We start from the raw sequence: 18,041 nt of genomic DNA, 5'->3' as shown, positions 1-18,041 counted from the left end.
ATGGATATACAGGGAGTACAGTAGGGGTCTAAAAACAGAACCGTGCAAGGCACCAGTGTGAGGGTTATCATGGAGGAGGTGCAGTTGACTATCTTCCTTGATTCATTGTCTGAGAGTCAGGAAGCTGAGGATCCAGTTGCACAGGGCAGAGCCAAGATCTGTGTCTTGGAGTTTTGAAATTAGTCTGGTAGGGATTATGGCATTGAAAGTGAAGCTGCAGTCAATGATCAGGAGTTTGACATAGGTGCCCTTGTTATCCAGATTTTCCCAGGATGAATGTGGAGCTAAGGAAATGTCATCAGTTGTGGACCTACCAAGTTGCAGGGCATCAAAGCAGGCTGGGAGGCTAGAGATGACAATGGCCATGACCAGAATCTAACTAGCCAGCAGTGATGTTTGAGACAGGCCACCATTGTGCGCCCGTGCAGGTGTGGCGTTTGGGTGGGTGGGTGGGGGGGGGGGGCGGAGACAAAGCATTGAGGGTGGCTAGAAATTTGCATCAGGATTGTAAATTACACAAGAACCCATTCAACATATTTGGAAATTTATCCTACAACATTGAGGTGTTTTAGGAAGAAAACCCAACAGGCACATAAGGCCTCCAAATAATTCTCTCCCCAGTATAAACGAGTCCTATAGCTCCATTTGTATCTCTAAGCTAAGCTTTAAATTCGTTTAGACAAGAAACATGTTGTACTCAAAAATAAAAAAATACTTTATTGAAGTAGAGTGTTCTAGTTTAGTTTTGGTATTCAGGTGCAGACTAGATATTCTAAATATTACTTAACCAAATTCAATGTGCCCATTTCCCCTCCCGGATGTTGCCTGCAGTACGTGCAGCATCTAAGCAGAACCATTGATTTATTGAGCAAGTTGAAATAGGACAACTCAGTGCTGCATAGATTCCTCAATAAAACTGTAAACATTCTAATGCTGAAACTAATTTTACAATCAGCCATGAAGATTTTCTGGCTTAGCCTCAAAATATAAATATTTAAATGATCGAATGCTAGCCTGATCTGTAAGAGTGGGCAAGTGCTGCAACCTTTTGGGTACTGCTTTGGATCAGTCAATGTACAAGATGTTGACATACCATTTCAAAAGGAAAGCAAGGAATCTGTACCAGTAACCCGACTGTTATTTATCCCCAAATGGAACTACAATAGATTACTGGATTTGCTATTGCCAGTTGTGGTAGCTTGCAAATTATTGGCTGGATTTCCTACGCTACAGTAGTAACTAAACTTCACAAAGTGCTTCATTGACTGCAAAGCATTTTGGGATGCTGTTCATTTTATTTAATAGCTGTAGAATTAGCTAATTTTAATTAAATGCCTAAGAACAGAGGGTATGATCATTTAAGCAATGTGTCATAATATATTTCAAACAGAGGACAAGCTCCGTAAGCACTGCTCTATGGATTTCAGCCCAAAGTTAATATCAGCACCCATCCTGCATTATCAGGTCTCGTACTCAAAATTTGACAGCCAATTTAAAAGCAAACCATTACAATGCACAAACAATTGGTTATGAAAGCAGGAAGCTCACGCTGAGCCATGCAATTTGAAACGCTGCAGCATCCTCTAGTTTATTACATGAATCATATTGTATGTGCTGCTATAATAAGGACAATAGTAATTTTAAAAATGCAGTTAAACCTTACTTTTATGCAGATACAAAAAAAACTTTACTGATCACTGAATTTAGAGCAGATATACAAACTCATTTACCTATATTTTTCCAGCTCTCTCTCTCTCTCCTCTGTCTTATTCAATATCTTTGAGACTGATGAACAGTTGGCTGAACCTGCCCTGCCTACCATCTTTCACTCAAGGAGCACCACAGAATGGTTACTGTAGAGACAGCAGCCACTAATTCCCTCATGCTACTACATTTGAAACATTTTTTGGGTAAAGACATCACAAGCAAAGCAGTGATAAAGTGTGAAGCTGGATGAACAGCAGGCCAGGCAGCATCTCAGGAGCACAAAAGCTGATGTTTCGGGCCTAACCCTGCATCAGAGTGTAAAATTAGTTTTTTTCATTTCAGATTTCCAGCTATCAGCTTAAGCACTGGAAAAGACTTATGTTCTCAGCATCTACAGAGTCATACAGAACTCTAAACATCACCATTTTCTCTCACCAGACTGCTGGCTGGCTTCCAGCACTTATTTTTAAATATCAGTATCGGGTGTTAAGTGGAATCTAGATAAGTTTCAAAATACCTGCCCAAATTATGAGAAGGAACATTTGAGGGAAAAATTGTCATAACCCAGTTACAGCCAGACTGAAGTTCAATTTTGGTGAACCGAAGCTGAAGAACGCACTACATACACACCAATGCAGGTTGTACATTTGCAGAGATAGGTGCATTAGGTTACTGTCAGAGGTTAATGACCCGTCATTGCCAAGACTGAAAACATTCACCTTACATTTCCCTCTCTTCACACTGCCTGAACAGAATGTTTCCACTATTTTTGTTCAGGTATTTTTAAAGCCTGAGGTTGAAAAGGTCCCCTCTACTCAACTCTGCACCAGACTTGAAAAAGAGAAGACCAAAAATGTAGCCAATTAAAGTTGATGAATAATCGTGCATTAAAATTTTTTGCTTTAAAAACTAATCGCTTTGATACTAGAAAGGTTACCCTAATGAACACTACGCAACATTTTACTGTGCTTGTACTTAAGTATCACTCACACTAACGTGCACTCAATAGTGTAAACACTTTGTAACATCTGCCCATCAGGCAATTAACTTTTCTGCAAGTGCATAGGCATAAGCTTGAAAGGCATTTCGACAAACTAGCCCTGAATTCAATATTTCCGATAGTTTATATTGAAATTGAGCAGAAGTTGGCTTTATAGGCCTGCAATCTGGTTGTAATAACAGGAGGATCAACAGCTCCTGGAGACAGAGGTTATGAAACATTTATATTGTACTGGAGGTGGCTTATTCAGTTGATACATATTTTAGTTATATCGTGGTACATTTTGTTCCCAGAGGCCATCTTGTCACTGCAAAGAAAACATGATTTGGCTGTGACCCAATCAGGGGTTGAATAGCCCACCATCATTCTGGTGCGGCTTCACATCTGGAAAATAAGAAAAATCATACTTCAACCATACCCTGGAAACTACTGGTAATTCATGGATACTGCAGCAAATATTTATAACTTAAGGAAGTGACGGAGAATTGCTTTGTGTCAGACAGAGGGAGACAAAAAGAAAGTGCGCACATTACAAGCGCCACTGTTGTTAAAACTACTCTCAAGCATCACTTCCCCACATATTCACCAATTGATGAAAGGCCACAAAAGCTTGTTAAAAACTATTCATACCACGCATCACTTAGTCCTTCCATGACAACTCACTAACTGCACATCTTTCACCCTGGAATCGCCTTTGGAGTAATGTTCCTCATAGATCTACCGGATTGCCACCAACTCAACAAATGACAAGGTTCTGGGGATTTGCAGTCATTAAACAAGATAACTTGAGACTTTGAAGCTGCAAATGAGTACAATAGTACAACTTGCAAAAAATAAACAGCTGAAATAGGATAATACATGGTCCGAAATTTCCAAATTTAAATAGACCATAATGACTTGGAGGTGATTGGGATTTTAAAGAGGTAAATCACACACTGTTCCAAAAGTATGTGAAAAGACGCGCAGTCATATCAGGCCATCCATGATTATTAGTACTGAAGTGCTTTAGAGGAAATGAAGTTTTTTTGAAATGTAGTAACTGTGCTGAAGTGCACAGCAAACAGTAAAATGATGACTATGGGATAATGGCTAGATATATTGGCAGTATACAGGTCTCCCACTGCTCTTCAAACTTGATCTCTGAGTTTCATACAGTCACCAGAGTGACAAGACTCCATTCAGTCCCTGAATGACAGGGCAGCACCCCCTTAGTACGGAACCAAAGCATCATCTTCAACCCTCAAGTGAGGGTGAATCATAACCCTTCGACTTGGAGGCAGAGGTCAGAAGGCAGCTAGCCCAGAAACCCCATTTACTTACAAAGAGATGGTAGTCAAATTAAACTGCAGCATCCTCATACCACTGCCCAACTCTGAGATAACACTTTCAATTAGGTTAAGAAAGTAAAAGAACTGCAGATGCTGAAGAAACTCAGATGATGTCTGGCAGCATCTGATGGAGAGAAAGCAGAGTTAATGCTTCCATCAGCAAATTCTGCAGAAGGATCACTGGACTCAAAACAACTTTGCTTTTCTCTGCAGACGCTGTCAGACCCACTGAGCTTCTCCAGCAATTTCTGTTTTGGTCTTGTATCTTGAACTCAGATAAAGGCTTTGGGACAATTACAACTACATCATTCAAATAAAATTCTCTTTTCCATGAAGATGTAATTACAGCAGGCGTTTCCTTGCTTGACCAAAAAAGGAAATTTTAAAAAAACATTCATTTACATGATGAGGGCACCAGCGAGATTAGCATTTATCGCCCAACCTAGAGGACAGTTAAGAGTCAACTGCATTGCTGTGGGTCTGGAGTCACGTAGGCCAGACCAAATAAGGATAGCAGTTTCCTTCCCAAAAGAACTTTAGTGAACCAGATGGGTTTTTCCCAATAATTGACAGTAGATTCAGGGTCATCATTAGACTCAATTCTAGATATTTACTGACTTAGAACTGCATGATCTGTCATTCACTAGCTATTTTGTACACAAGTCAGAACACAATGTCTGTATTCACGTCTCTAAAATTACATCCACATATAGGATTTCAAAGTTGAACATTCATAAATTGGGTCCCCCATACCACACTCCATGCATTCACAATGGTGACATGAAGGAAAACTTCTTTGCGCAACAAACGTTTGCAGAATGAAAGATACTGCCTGACAATGTAGCGGAGGAAGACTCAATGGAATCATTCAGGAGGGCAGTAGATCATTATATGAAAAGGATGTGCAAGACTATGGTGAGAAAATATTAGGGAATTTGGCAATGGGTGAATTACTCCTTCAGACAGCCTGCACAGACATGACTGTATAGAACTGTTATGGTGGCCTACATGACAAGACATTTTGGGTGTAGATGCTTTACTGCAATTACATAGAGCCTTATGGAGAAACCACACTTGGAATACAGTGTAATGTTTTAGTCTCTTTGATTAAAGGAAACAAACTTGCCCTAGAGGTAAAGCAACAATGGCTCACCAATCTAGTTATCAGAAGGGTGCAGAAGCTTTGGAGAGAGTGCAGAGAAGGTTCAGCAGGACCTCTCTCACCCACTCTAACCTTTTCCACCCACAGCAAGTGCAGCCCTCCGCTCCAATCCCAATCTCACCAAAAGCCTGTGGACAAGGGAAGTGCAGTTGTAGTATGGCACACTGACCTCTGCATCGCCAAGGTCAGGCACCAACTGTCGGACACCTCCTCCTCCCGCCCCCTTGATCATGACCCCACCCCGACCACCAAATCATTATCTCCCAAACCAACGACAACCTGAGGACACCTTCCAACCTCATCATTCCCCAACCCCGCACCACGCGCTTCTATCTCCTTCCAAAAATCCACAAATTTGACTGCCCTGGTCGACCCATTGTCTCCACCTGCTCCTGCCCCACTGAACGTATCTCCACCCATCTCAACTCCATTTTATCCCCCTTGGTCCAGGAACTTCCTACCTACATCCGTGATACCACCCACACCCTCCACCTCCTCCAAAATTTCCAATTCACTGGTCCCCAACACCTCATCATCATCATCATGGATGTCCAGTCCCGATACACCTGCATTCCCCATGCAGACGGCCTAAAGGCACTCCGTTTCTTCCTATCCCGTAGGCCCGACCAGTGCTCCTCCACTGACACCCTCATTTGCTTAGCTGAACTAGTCTTCACCCTCAACAACTTCTCTTTCAATTCCTCCCACTTCCTACAGACAAAGGGGGTGGCCATGGGTACCCGCATGGGCCCAAGCTATGCCTGCCTCTTTGCAGGTTACATGGAACAATCCCTCTTCTGAAGCTACGCTTGACCCTAAACCCCACCTCTTCCTCCATTACATTGACGACTGATTTGGCACTGCCTCGTACTCCCACGAGGAGCTTGAACAGTTCATCCACTTCAACACCTTCCACCCCAACCTCAAGTTCACCTGGACCATCTCTGACATCTCCCTCTCCTTCCTGAGCCCCTGTTTCCGCCTCTGGCGACCATCTGGAAACCGACATCCATTTCAAGCCCACCGATTCCCACAGCTACCTGGAATACACCTCCTCCCACCCATCTTCCTGCAAACAAAAAAAAAATTCCATCCCCTATTCCCAATTCCTCCACTTCTCCCACATCTACTCCCAGGATGAGGCATTCCACTCCCAAACATCTCAGATGTCCTCATTTTTCAAGTACCACAGCTACCCGCTCAGAGGTCGAGAACACCCTCAACCTTGTCTCCCGCAACTCATCCCTCACACCCCCTCCCCGCAATAACAATCAAAACAGAACAGAATCACCCTCGTACTCACGTACCACCCCACCAACCTACGTCACTTCCGCCATCTGCAACCCAACCCCAAAGACATGTTTCCCTCCCCACCCTTATCTGCTTTACAGGGTCCACTCTGACTCCCTTGTTCACTCCACACTCCCCTCCAACCTGACCAAACCTGGCACTTTTCCCTGCAACCACAGGAAGTGCTACACCTGACCCTACACCTCCCCCTCCCCCAATCCCAGGCCCCAAGAAAACCTTTCACATTAAACAGACATTCACCTGCACATCTAACGTGGTGTACTGTACGTGCTGTTCCCATTGTGGCTCCTCTACATCAGGAAAACCAAGGGGAGGCTTGGGGACTGCTCTGTGGAATACCTATGCTCAGTTCACATTAACAACTGCACCCCCCAGTCACGAACCATTTCAACTCCCCCTCCCATTCCTCAGACATGCCCATCCAGAACCTCCTGCAGTACCACAACGATGCCACCCGAAGGCTGCAGGAACAGCACCTCATATTTTGTTTGGGAACCCTGCAGCCTAATGGTATCAATGTGGACTTCACAAGCTTCAAAATGTCCTCTCCCATTGCCACATCCCAAAACCAGCCCAGATTGTCCCTGCCTCCCTAAACTGCCCTTCCTCCCACCTATCCCCCCACCTCAAGCCCCACCCCCTTGACCTGCCCAGCCTCCCTGGACTGATCATTCCCTCCCTAACTCCCCACCTACACTCACCTCTACTGGCTCCATCCCCACCTCTTTGATCTGTCTGTCTCCTCTCCACCTATCTTCTCCTCTATCCATCTTCTATCCGCCTCCCCCTCTCTCCCTATTTATTTCAGAACCCCCTTCCCCTCCCCCATTTCTGAAGGAGGCTCTAGGCCCGAAGTGTCAGCTTTCTTGCTCCTCTGATGTTGCTTGGCCCGCTGTGTTCATCCAGCTCTGCACCCTGTGCGAGTAGAATAGTTTAGTAGAATAACAGGTGATCGCTTTCAAACTTAAATGCTTCCAAGGTTCGATTGGGTATGTGCAGAAAGGATATTTCGTATGGAAAGTGATGGTGATTGACAACTCGGGCCACAGCCTAAGGGACAGGCCACTTAGGACTGCGGAAAGGAGAAGTTTACTTACTCAATGTGCTAGGTAAAAGGGAGGCACTATGAGGCATGGGGTGAGATTACTGATCAAATTTATGCAAACGGAGCACTAATAATCGTGCAACGCTGCCCTCACGCCCCCACTTGACCTGAGCGTAGTGCCTCATTGGTTGCTTTCAAGCGCCAACGGCCCATTCAAAAAAATACGAGACAAGACCACAGTTTCCCCGCCCTCAGGCAGAAATGGGAGGTGACGATTAGTGCGCCTGCGCCTAGCCCTCTTAGACCTGGCCGACAGGAGCCCGCCCCGTGTCGGCCGGAGGACCGAACTGCTTGTATTTCAATATAAAATCAAACGTTTGTTTGAGGTGTCGACGTTCAAAGAGAAGGCCTTAATTTTCTGAATGGCAGAGCCTGGGTGGGCTGGACATGCCCTCCCTTATCTCCTCCTACCCCCTCCCCAATCCCATCCTCTTCCAGTTGATTTGTATCTGCCCCCTCGTTCTCCCCATCTGTCCCTCAATACACCCCTCCAACCACCTTCCCGCCCTGCCCCCTCACAGCAGCATCCCCCTCCCCCCACCCCCCCCCACAGCAGCACCCACTACCACCTTCCCGCCCTCCCCCCCACTACCACCACCTTCCCGCCCTCTTTCCTCCCTCCCCACCGACTACTATCACAGCAACTCCTCCCACCTTCCACCCCACGCACTCAATACCCCTCAATCTTATCCAGCCTGCTCCTCCTCCCCCTCCCTCCCCCAGTCCCTATTTACCTTGCAGACGGAGCTCTGGGAAGTTCGACCCCCGCCGCCGCCGGGTCTCCGCTGCAGCTCGGCCAGCTGCGCCCGGAGCGTCTCCTTCTGGTGGAAGGAGAAGGCCGGGTGGTTGGACGCCATGGTGAGCAGCAGCAGGAACTCCTGGACGCCGCGCTCGGAGAGGGGCAGCGGGCCGCGGGCCAGGGCGCGGGCCAGCACGGCGGCCGCCTCGCGGTTCTCGGAGCCCAGCAGCGCCAGCGATACCACCAGCTTGCTGCGGGTGACCTCGTCCCGCGGGTCTCCGATGCCGGCCAGGTCGGCGGCGCTGTTGGCGCGGATCTCGGAGTCGCGCAGCGAGTGGTAGTCCTTGCGGGCCAGGTCCTCCAGGCAGGAGCCCAGGAAGCGCAGCTCCAGCGGGTGGCACAGGTCGAGCAGGCCGCAGCAGAACTCCAGGCGCTGGGCCGAGGTCAGGGCCGAGCCGAACCACTCGTACACTCCCTCCTTCCAGAGCTCGGAGAGCGGCGGCGGCATGGCAGGAGCCGCTTTCCCTGCGTCTTCCTCTTCGTCCTCCTCCTCCTCGTCCTCGGGATCGGGGTCGGGCAACTTCATCAGCACCTTCATCTTCATCGTCATCAAGTTAATGCGAATAACGCACACCCACAATCCGGGGGGAGGGGGGGAAAACACATAAAATAATTAATTAATCAGTTGGAAATGGCCACCGTCGCCAACATCCCCTCATATATTTTTAGACCCAGCCGCTGATTTTGTTCCGTTGGGTTTTTTTTTCCCTCTCTTTCTCCCCTCAGTTTATCTCCAGCTTGAGAATGGCAGCGGACAGCCGAATGAATTTAAAGTCTCCGCCTCTCTTTCCCCCACCGGCGGCCCGTCTCGTCGAACCCCGCCCCCATCCTGTCAATCAAAATAAACCGTGCCCCGCCCCTTAAGCCGGTCACTACCCGTTGCCGTCGCACGCGAAACCACGCCCTCATGTCAATCACTCATCCTGCCCCGCCCCCGGTGATAAGTTGAACACCGACCGTTTCAGTCTCCCGCTGAGCTCCCGCCCCTCGTGTCAATCGCTCGCTAACCCCGCCCCTCCCGCCGAACACCGCTCCCCGCCCTCCTGTCAATCTCCCGCCCCGCACGCTGAGCACACACTAAACCCCGCGCTTAGAGCCTGTGAGTCGTCGAGATGTATGGCAGCGAAACAGGCCCTTTGGTCTAGCTCATCCGTGCTGAGCAGATATCCTAAATGCATCTAGTCCCATTTGACAGCATTTGGCCCACACCCCTTTAAACCCTTAATAAAAACCGAAAGTGCTGCGGATGCTGTAAATTCTCAGAACTGGAGGAACGGTCACTGGACCCGAAACGTTAACTCTGTTTTTTTCCTTCACAGATGCTGCCAAACCTGTTGAGCTTTTCCAACATAATAATAAAATGTGAGGCTGGATGAACACAGCAGGCCAAGCAGCATCTCAGGAGCACAAAAGCTGACGTTTCGGGCCGAGACCCTTCATCAGAGAGCCTTTCCAACAACCTTGTTTTTGTCCCTTTCAACCCTTCTTAGTTATGTAACGTGACTTCGCCTAACGAAGGAGCAGCACTCCCAAAGCTTGTAATTTCAAATACATCTGTGGGACAATAACCTAGTGTGTGCGACTTATGTATTTATGTGATCAGAGATAATGGGAACTGCAGATGCTGGAGAATCCAAGATAACAAAGTGTGGAGCTGGATGAACACAGCAGGCCAAGCATCAGAAAAGCAGACTTTGGTCTAGGGAGGAGGATTGGAGAAGTTATTTCATTACAGGAGTTATTTTCATTCAGTGAGTATCAGAGATATGAATTCACCGCCAGAAAGGGCACTGGAAGGATGAACCCTGGTCAAATTTGTGGAACAGTTTGATGTGTACTTAAGGTATACTACAGGGATATAGACCAAGAGCTGGAAGCACAGGGATTGAGCTGAGATTTTCTTCACTGCTACCGACACAATCGGCAAAATTAGCTCCTTTTGTGTCTTTAATCTTTTCGTGCTTCAGTATTTCTCAACCTTGCTTCAATAAAAGGGGGAGGGTACCTGCCATCAAAATTCAGTTGTGGGTGGGAGAAAATAAACACACAATTAGAACTGGAGTAATTCAAATGATCAGAAAGAACTTTTTCCCACAGAGGATAAATTACTAAATTATAATCCAGTAGGGTGGAGAAGAACATCAGAAGTTTCTTCCTTCTCTTCCTATACTATCTTTGTTGCCTCAGGGTCATTTCATGACATCACTGTGGGATAGGCAATAAGGACTACTTCAGACAACAGGGATATTGAACCCATGATTGATGTTGTTCTGAATCACAATCTAGTCATTTGGCTAGCTGAAGTGGATAATCCCCTTGAATAAAAGATCCAACATGGATTAATGCCATTTCCTAATTTGACCATCAAAAAGTTTTCTTAATCTTTCTGTCCGGCATATTAGTTTTCATCATAAGTCTATGGCCTCTCTGTTTTAGGCCCCTCACTCACTGTCTGCCTAAACTTATAATCCTTTGATAACTCCAATGTCCAACCAAAAGTCACCAAGCAATTTCCTAACAGCCCAATTTTTCAAATACGTCTCAGTGTTCTTTATATGGTTTCACAATTTAATGAATCTGTACCCTCTCTCTCTATTTCCTCAACACATTTTCTATATGAAACCCAAAACTGCATAGTATTCTAACTTGGCTCTTACTAAAATTGATCTCTATCTGTTGAATTTTGTAATGCATCGTTTTTGACACAAAACCCTGCACTCCATTAACTTTTAAGTGATCAAGCCACCTGAGGCACTGTTTGTGAATCTTAAATCCCAAATTCTTCTCCATTTCATCATAAGCTTGCCACATTCTATGATTTATTTTCAACAAAAGAATTGTTGTAATCCATTGTGGCTGACATAGTGGTTCAGTGGTTAGCACTGCTGCCTCACAGTGCCAGGGACCTGGGTTTGATTCCACCCTTGGGTGACTGTGTGGAGTTTGCACATTCTCCCTGTGTCTGCTTGGGTTTCCTCTGGGTGCTCTAGTTTCCTCTCACAGTCCAACGATGTGCAGATTAGGTTGATTGGCCATGCTAAATTGTCCATAATGTCCATCCCACTAGTTCTGAGTGGGATGCATTTTGGAGGGTTTGTATGGGCTGAATGGCCCGCTTCCACACTATCAGGGATTCTATGATCAGCTATTTGTTTTGTTCAATGTGATGGTAGGACACTATAGTTTATTCTCACTGTGTGGGGAAAGGGAACCTGCGATTTTATCTTTAATACAACAGTGCAGAACGGAACCTGTAATGTATCTGTAATTGGTGAGGTGTAGAATGGCACCTATTCTTCGTTTTTTATACAGCAAATTGGGATTTAATAGTGCAAGAAAATAATTCATTATAGTAAAGTTTTGTTTTGGATTGTTGAACAATCCTTTTTTGGAAGGCTAGAAATGTGAGTTTCAGTTTCATTTCCTGAGAAATGAAAAGCAAAGACGGGGACAAACAGCTGATGAGAGATCAGCTAAAGCAAAAACAGGTTTTTTCATGGCATCAAACAGGTAGGAATTTTAACTCCTAAGCTGCTGGGAGGTGGGATAAATTCTGCAAAAAAATTTGCAAACTGAACCCATCCTGCCATGAAGCCAGAGAGAAAAGGGTCAGTAATTTTAGTATGCTAATGAGGCTCGCATGCCTCAGATTTTAATCGATTTTGAACACTTGCGAGGAGAACGTGGTAAACTTAACAGCTAAAAGAAAGCAAGACTTGAGGGCAGTGAGGAGCAGGTTTCTCCCTGCCTCCCAGTTCACCCCCACGAGCTAACGTGTCATAATTGGTCTCTCTCTATTTATTCAGCCTGCGATTTTCAACTTCCCAAAGCCCACCCTGATCTCCGGTATCTAGCAGTGACTTCTGGAACGCACAAAACCTCAATTTCTGCTAATGGTAGAACAAATTGCATTCGTAGTTTACCATTGCCAGAAGATTTTAAACGTAAAATATCCCTTGAAAACAAGAAGTATTCACCATGGTTATTTCCCTTCCATCTGTCATTCAGTTTTGACGGAATATGCTCAATGAACGGAACTGTAATCATAGTAAGGATTGGAAAATTGCTAAAGTACCACAAAAAAGTCAAAAGGAGGGGAGGCAAAAAGGTTGATTAGACTGACATCTAATTGTTGGGAATATTATTGGAATCAATTATTAAGTAAGTAACAGTAGTACATTTGAAAATTCATAATCTAATCAAGCGGAGCCAACACGGCTTCATGAAAGGGAAACTGTGTGTTACTAATTTGCTGGAGTTTTTCAAGGAAATCTCAACCAGAGTAGATTGAGGAGATGTGTTGCATTTGGGCTTCCCAAAGGCATTTGTCAAGGTATTCACACAAGGCTATATCTTTCGATAAAAACCCATGGTGTTGGAAATTGTGTACTGGTGTGGATAGAAAATTGGCTCATGGGCAGGAAATTAGTTGGCAACCTGCGACCAGTGGAATTCCACAGGGATCAGTTCTGTTTACAATGCATATCAATGACTTGGAGGAAGGAAGTCAATGTACTATAGCCAAATTTGCAGATGACACTAATACTAGGTGAGAAGGCAGGCTGTGAGATACAACCGTTTACAAACAGTTTACAGAGATACTGACAGCTTACAGAAGTGGGCAAAATGTTGGCAAATGGAGTATAATGTGGAAAAATGCAAAGTGATTCATTTTGGAAGGGAGAACAAAGCAACAGAATATTACCTAAATGGAGAGAAACGGCGGAAAGCTGCAACACGAAGGGGCTTATGATACTTGTTCACGAAACAAAGAAAGCCAGTACACAAGTGCAACGGGCAATCAGAAAGGCTATTGGAATGTTGACTCTTATATTGAAGTATAAAAGTACCATAGTCTTACTGCAACTTTACAAAGTGCTGGTGAGACCACGTCTGGAGTACTGTGTACAGTTTTGGTCACCTTATGTAAGGAAATACATCATTTCATTGCAAGCAGTTCAGAGAAGGCTCATAAGGATGATCCCTAGTACGGAGGAATTGTCTTATGAACCAAGGCTAAACTGGTTGGAGCTCGCTGGAGTTTAGAAGAATGAGAGATGACATCATTGAAACAGATAGGATTCTTAAGGAGCTTGACAGGGTAAATGCTGAGAGGAAATGTCCCCTCATGGGAGAGTCTAGAACCAGAAGGTTCAGTCTCAGAATAAAGGGGTACAAGTTAAGATTGCGATTTGGAGGAATTTCTTCTCTCAACGCATTGTGAATCGTTGGAACTCCTTGTCATAGAGAACTGTGGAGACAGAGTCCTTATGTACATTTGACACTGAGATGGATAGATTCTTGATAAATACGGAATCTAGAGTTATGGGGAAAGGGTAGGGAAGTGGCCATGAAGAATGCCAGACCAACCATAATCCTACTGAATGGCAAAGTAAGCTCAAGGGGCTGAACAGCTTACTCCTATTCCTATTTATTACGGTCTTATCACACAATAATTATGACATGGAAGACCATTTAGTCCATTTACTTTAATGATCTAAAGGAGTCCTTGCATCCTCCTCAAGCATTCTTGCAGCTATAGTTCTTAAATGGTTTTCGGGCTTAGAGCTTATAATGTAGAGGGTAACACGAGCAGGGATAGAAGATTGTTAACACAAATATTATAAAAGGTTAGTATGGGCAAACTACAAGTGATTAGGAAGGTAAGTCATATGTCATCATTTATTGGAAGGGGAGTTGAATGTAAAAGTAGTGAGAAAAACAGAAAATGTTGGAAAATCTGAGCAGGTCTGGCAGCATCCATGGAGAGAAAATGGAATTTAGTTTTTTGGATTTAGCAACCCTTCTTCAAACTATTCTGAAGGGTCACTGAACCTAAAATGTGAATTCTGTTTTCTCTCCACAGATGCTGCCAGAACTGTTTAGTTTTTCTAGCAATTTTTTTCTGTTTCTGATGTCCAGCACCTGTATTTCTTTGACCTTTTTCTAAATTAAAAGCTGAGAGGTTTTGCTACAGTTGCACAGGGACTAGTGATAGTACTTCTAAAGTTCTGCGTGCAGTTTTTTTTAGCTTTAAGGAAAAGCATAACTGCTTTGGAAACAGTTGAAGTCTAATTCCTGGGAAGAGGGGTTATCTTATGAGGAAATGTTATGAGGAAAAGTTTAAAAATCAGGAGTCCTTCATTTAAGTAGGTGAAGAATTTTTTTTTATTTGCAGAGGATGATGAATTTGCAGAACTCACTTCCGTAAGGAGCACTTGAGGTAGGGTCATTGAATATTTTTAAGGCAGTTAGGTAGATTCTCGAATGACAAGTGGGCTGAAGTGTTTGTGGTTAGTCAGGAAAGTGAAGTACAATCAGATCAGCCATAATGTTGAGGGACGGTTGAGAAAGCTCCAGGTGTCAAATGGCTAATTTATATGTTTGTATTCTCTGAACATGAAAAATTAATCCAAAAGATTAAGCTTTGTAAAGTGTTTTGAAGAATCTCCAAACATTAGCCTCAACATTTCACTTTTCTAGTTTGAACCTTGCTTCCAAATTCTGCTGTAACAGTTTAGATTCAACTAATATGCCAGATTAAAATTTTCTATATCTTGAACAATACAGGTCTTTCTCAGCAACTCTCTGATAGCTGTTTTCCAGACCAACAGGCCTAAATGTCTCCCATCTGAAACATTGATATTAAAGAATATATTTCCTTCAAATTTTTTAATATTTCTCCAGTTACTTGTTAATCTAGGTACATTTTGATTAGAGTTACCTAGCAAGTTTACTTTCTGTTCTACTGTTTTGGCTTTGTGATGCAACATCCAATTGGCTTTGTCAACTACTGTTCAGCCCCAGCTGGCCACGTTAACCATTGAATCCATGAGTCAGTCTTTTTCAGTTTCATCTTAGCTGTTTGAACACCATTCATGAAGTATGTGTGTCATCAAAGTTTCTTCCAATGTGTAATGTTTTAAATATAACTACATCAAAACTTCATTTGTTATTGTTCTGACGGTCAGATGCATTCTGTTGTTTTTTAAAGTTGCATTCCACTGCCTCTCCTAGTTTGATTTCCTCTACGAATTTGGGCACCTTTGCATAATTTCTGAAGCCAGGCTGTTTGTGAATTAAAAACAACAGTACCTGTATTGTTCTCAGAGGCAGCTGATTTAGTGTTGTCTCCACTCTAAAATCACAGAGTCCTTACAATGCAGAAGGATGCCATTCATCCCATTGTGTTTGCACCAGCTCTCGTTATGACCAAATCACTTTGTCATAGAGTTGTATGGCACGGAAACAGGCCCTTCAGTCCGACTCGTCCATGCTGACCATAAATCCTAAATTAATCTAGTCCCATTTGGCCCATATCCCTCTAAACCCTTCCTATTCATATACCCATCCAGGTGCCTTTTAAAGTGTTGTAATTGTACCAACCTCTACCATCTCCTCTGGCAGCTCGCTCCATACATGCACCACCCTCTGCTACAGGAAGGATGTTATGAAATTTGAAAGGGCACAGAAAAGATTTACAAGGATGTTGCCACGGTTGGAGGGTTTATGCTTATAGGGAGAGGCTGAATAGCCTGGGGCTATTTTCCCTGGAGTGCCGGAGGTTGAGGGGTGACCCTAAAGAGGTTCATAAAATTATGAGGGGCATGGATAGGGTGAATAGCCAAGGTCTTTTCCTGGTGTGGGGAAATCCAAAACTAGAGGGCATAGGTTCAAGGTGAGAGGGGAAAGCCTTAGAAGGGGCCACTTTTCAGACAGAGGTTGGTGTGTGTATGGAATGAGCTGCCAAAGGAAGTGGTAGAGGCTGGTACAATTACAGCTTTTAGAAATCACCTGGGCAGGTACATGATTAGGAAAGGCTTGGTGGGATATGGGCCAAATGCAGGCAAATGAGACTAGTTTAGGAAACATGGTCACACAGATGAGTTGAGCCAAAGGGCCTGTTTGTGTGCTGAATAACTATTTCTTTAAGTAAGCTGACCTGATCTGATAAACAATTCAATGTAATTTATAGCTTATTCATAATGAATCTAATTTTATTTAAAATATATATTTTATCTGCTTTTTTGTCTGGTCTCTCTCATTATGTATCCTTGAAATACATTTTTCCATTTTATGTTTGAATTATTGAAAAGTTAATTCCCTCTAACCCAGCTGGCTTAACCTTCTCCATCCTTTAGGCTAGCTGAAGTGATGGTTGCAAGAACATATATCTTATCAAATTCAGAATTGATCTTTAAAAGTTTAACACTTCATGCTGTCCATACATCAAGTGACAGCACCAGTGAGATATCAGAACGAGAAAACAGACCCAGGAGGAACGTAAAATGTGTGCTAAATAATTATTTTAAAAAATAGAATCAGTATATTCAAAAAGTCAGAATGACGTGCAACTTCAGGACCCGCATTCTAGACGTCGTTGTTATATTAATGATGAGGCAAAGAGACAGAATAATGGCTTGGATATTCAAAGAAGTGGCAGTCCCAGTCAGATTGCCTCATATTATTTTTTCATTGGTATTGCATTACACATTTCTAGCCAGAAATTCTGATCCTTCAGAAATGCAGACCATGGCTGAACTCAACACAGCCCCCCCCATGGTGCAATGTAGTCAGGGGATATGAAACCATAGCCTCTTGCTCAGCCATCACTGTGTCAGTGTTTTGGGACTTAAATGTCCAGCAACACAGCCAGACACTTTGGCAGTTGCTGTGAAATGGTAAGTATATAAGGGAAATGTGGGGTTAGGCTGGCTGAAGGAGTAGAGTGTGAGTCGGTTAAAAGATAAGAGTGCCTGGTGGGTGTTGTGTCAGAGTGTAGTGTCCTATGAACGTGATGGCGTGATTAGGGATGGTGGTGACTGTGTCAGGGCAGGCAGCAGTGGTGGTAGTAGTGGGTGGTCAAGCAGCAGTGGATGGTGGTGGAGGGGGATAAAGTTTCAGGGGGGAGCAGGGGTTGGTTAGGGGGGAGTGGGCATGTTGGAGTCAGCAGCAATGAGGCAGAGGGATGTTGGGGCTGGCAGGCTGGGGTAGGGGGTGGAATCTTGTTGGTTGGGGAGAGGATTCTGATTGTGTGGTTGTCAAGATGAGTGGAGTCTGGGAGGTGTTGTTACTGGGTGGTGTATGGGGAGTCTATTTAATGTCCAAGAAAAGTTAGCTGATTAAACACCCATACTAACTCCTAAATAACTATTAACTTAACAGAAATGGAACCCTCCCAAATGCTCCAACTTTTAGGTGGCTTATTCAGAGGGTTCAACATAGTGGAATTGCTAATCAGAATCTTCAATTTCCCAGGCAATTCCCAGAATGAGCTGCATCTAGAATTCAGCATGGTCTCAACACACAACTCCAATCTACTTTGCTCCAATGACTATCTGGCATTGGAATATCTGGCTCAACGTATCTATGTTGATTGATGTTACAAAGCTAAAATGGAAATGCAGTCAATTTAACATCTGTTCTTGGAAAAATGTTACAATATATTAGAACGATACAATAGCAGAACATTTAGAAATACACAATATGATCAAACAGCATTACTGTGACTTCATTGTCGGGGAAATCATGCCTGACAAATGTATTAAAATTCATAGAGAATGTAACAAGCAGGATAGACAAAGAAGAATAGTTGGTGTAATATATTTGAAGTTCCAAAAGGCTTTTAT

The 18,041-nt window shown here is 44.1% G+C and overlaps 1 protein-coding gene and 1 long non-coding RNA gene across 5 annotated transcripts in view; one reads left to right on the top strand and one right to left on the bottom strand.

The window, feature by feature from the left end:
- LOC125446823 (zinc finger CCHC domain-containing protein 2-like) overlaps positions 1-9,227 on the bottom strand; it is a 59,875-nt gene extending 50,648 nt beyond the window's left edge. For 2 of the 4 annotated variants that reach the window (XM_048520722.2, XM_059651983.1), the window contains exon 1: positions 8,348-9,227. In XM_048520722.2, coding sequence (XP_048376679.1) covers positions 8,348-8,962 — 615 coding nt within the window. In that variant the 5' untranslated portion in view covers positions 8,963-9,227. The remainder of the gene's footprint in view (positions 1-8,347) is intronic. The other 2 variants (XM_048520704.2, XM_048520713.2) reach the window with 1 other exon arrangement.
- Positions 8,205-18,041, top strand: part of LOC125446868 (uncharacterized) — a 40,272-nt gene continuing 30,435 nt past the window's right edge. Inside the window, exons 1-2 of the long non-coding RNA XR_007246475.2 lie at positions 8,205-8,471; positions 9,732-11,922. This is a non-coding gene — a long non-coding RNA (uncharacterized LOC125446868). The remainder of the gene's footprint in view (positions 8,472-9,731; positions 11,923-18,041) is intronic.

This window comes from Stegostoma tigrinum, chromosome 2 (genome assembly GCF_030684315.1).
Source record: "Stegostoma tigrinum isolate sSteTig4 chromosome 2, sSteTig4.hap1, whole genome shotgun sequence".
Taxonomy (NCBI): Eukaryota; Metazoa; Chordata; class Chondrichthyes; order Orectolobiformes; family Stegostomatidae; genus Stegostoma; species Stegostoma tigrinum.
Note: the sequence above shows the minus strand (reverse complement) of the source record. Positions and strands in the feature narration are given on the sequence as shown.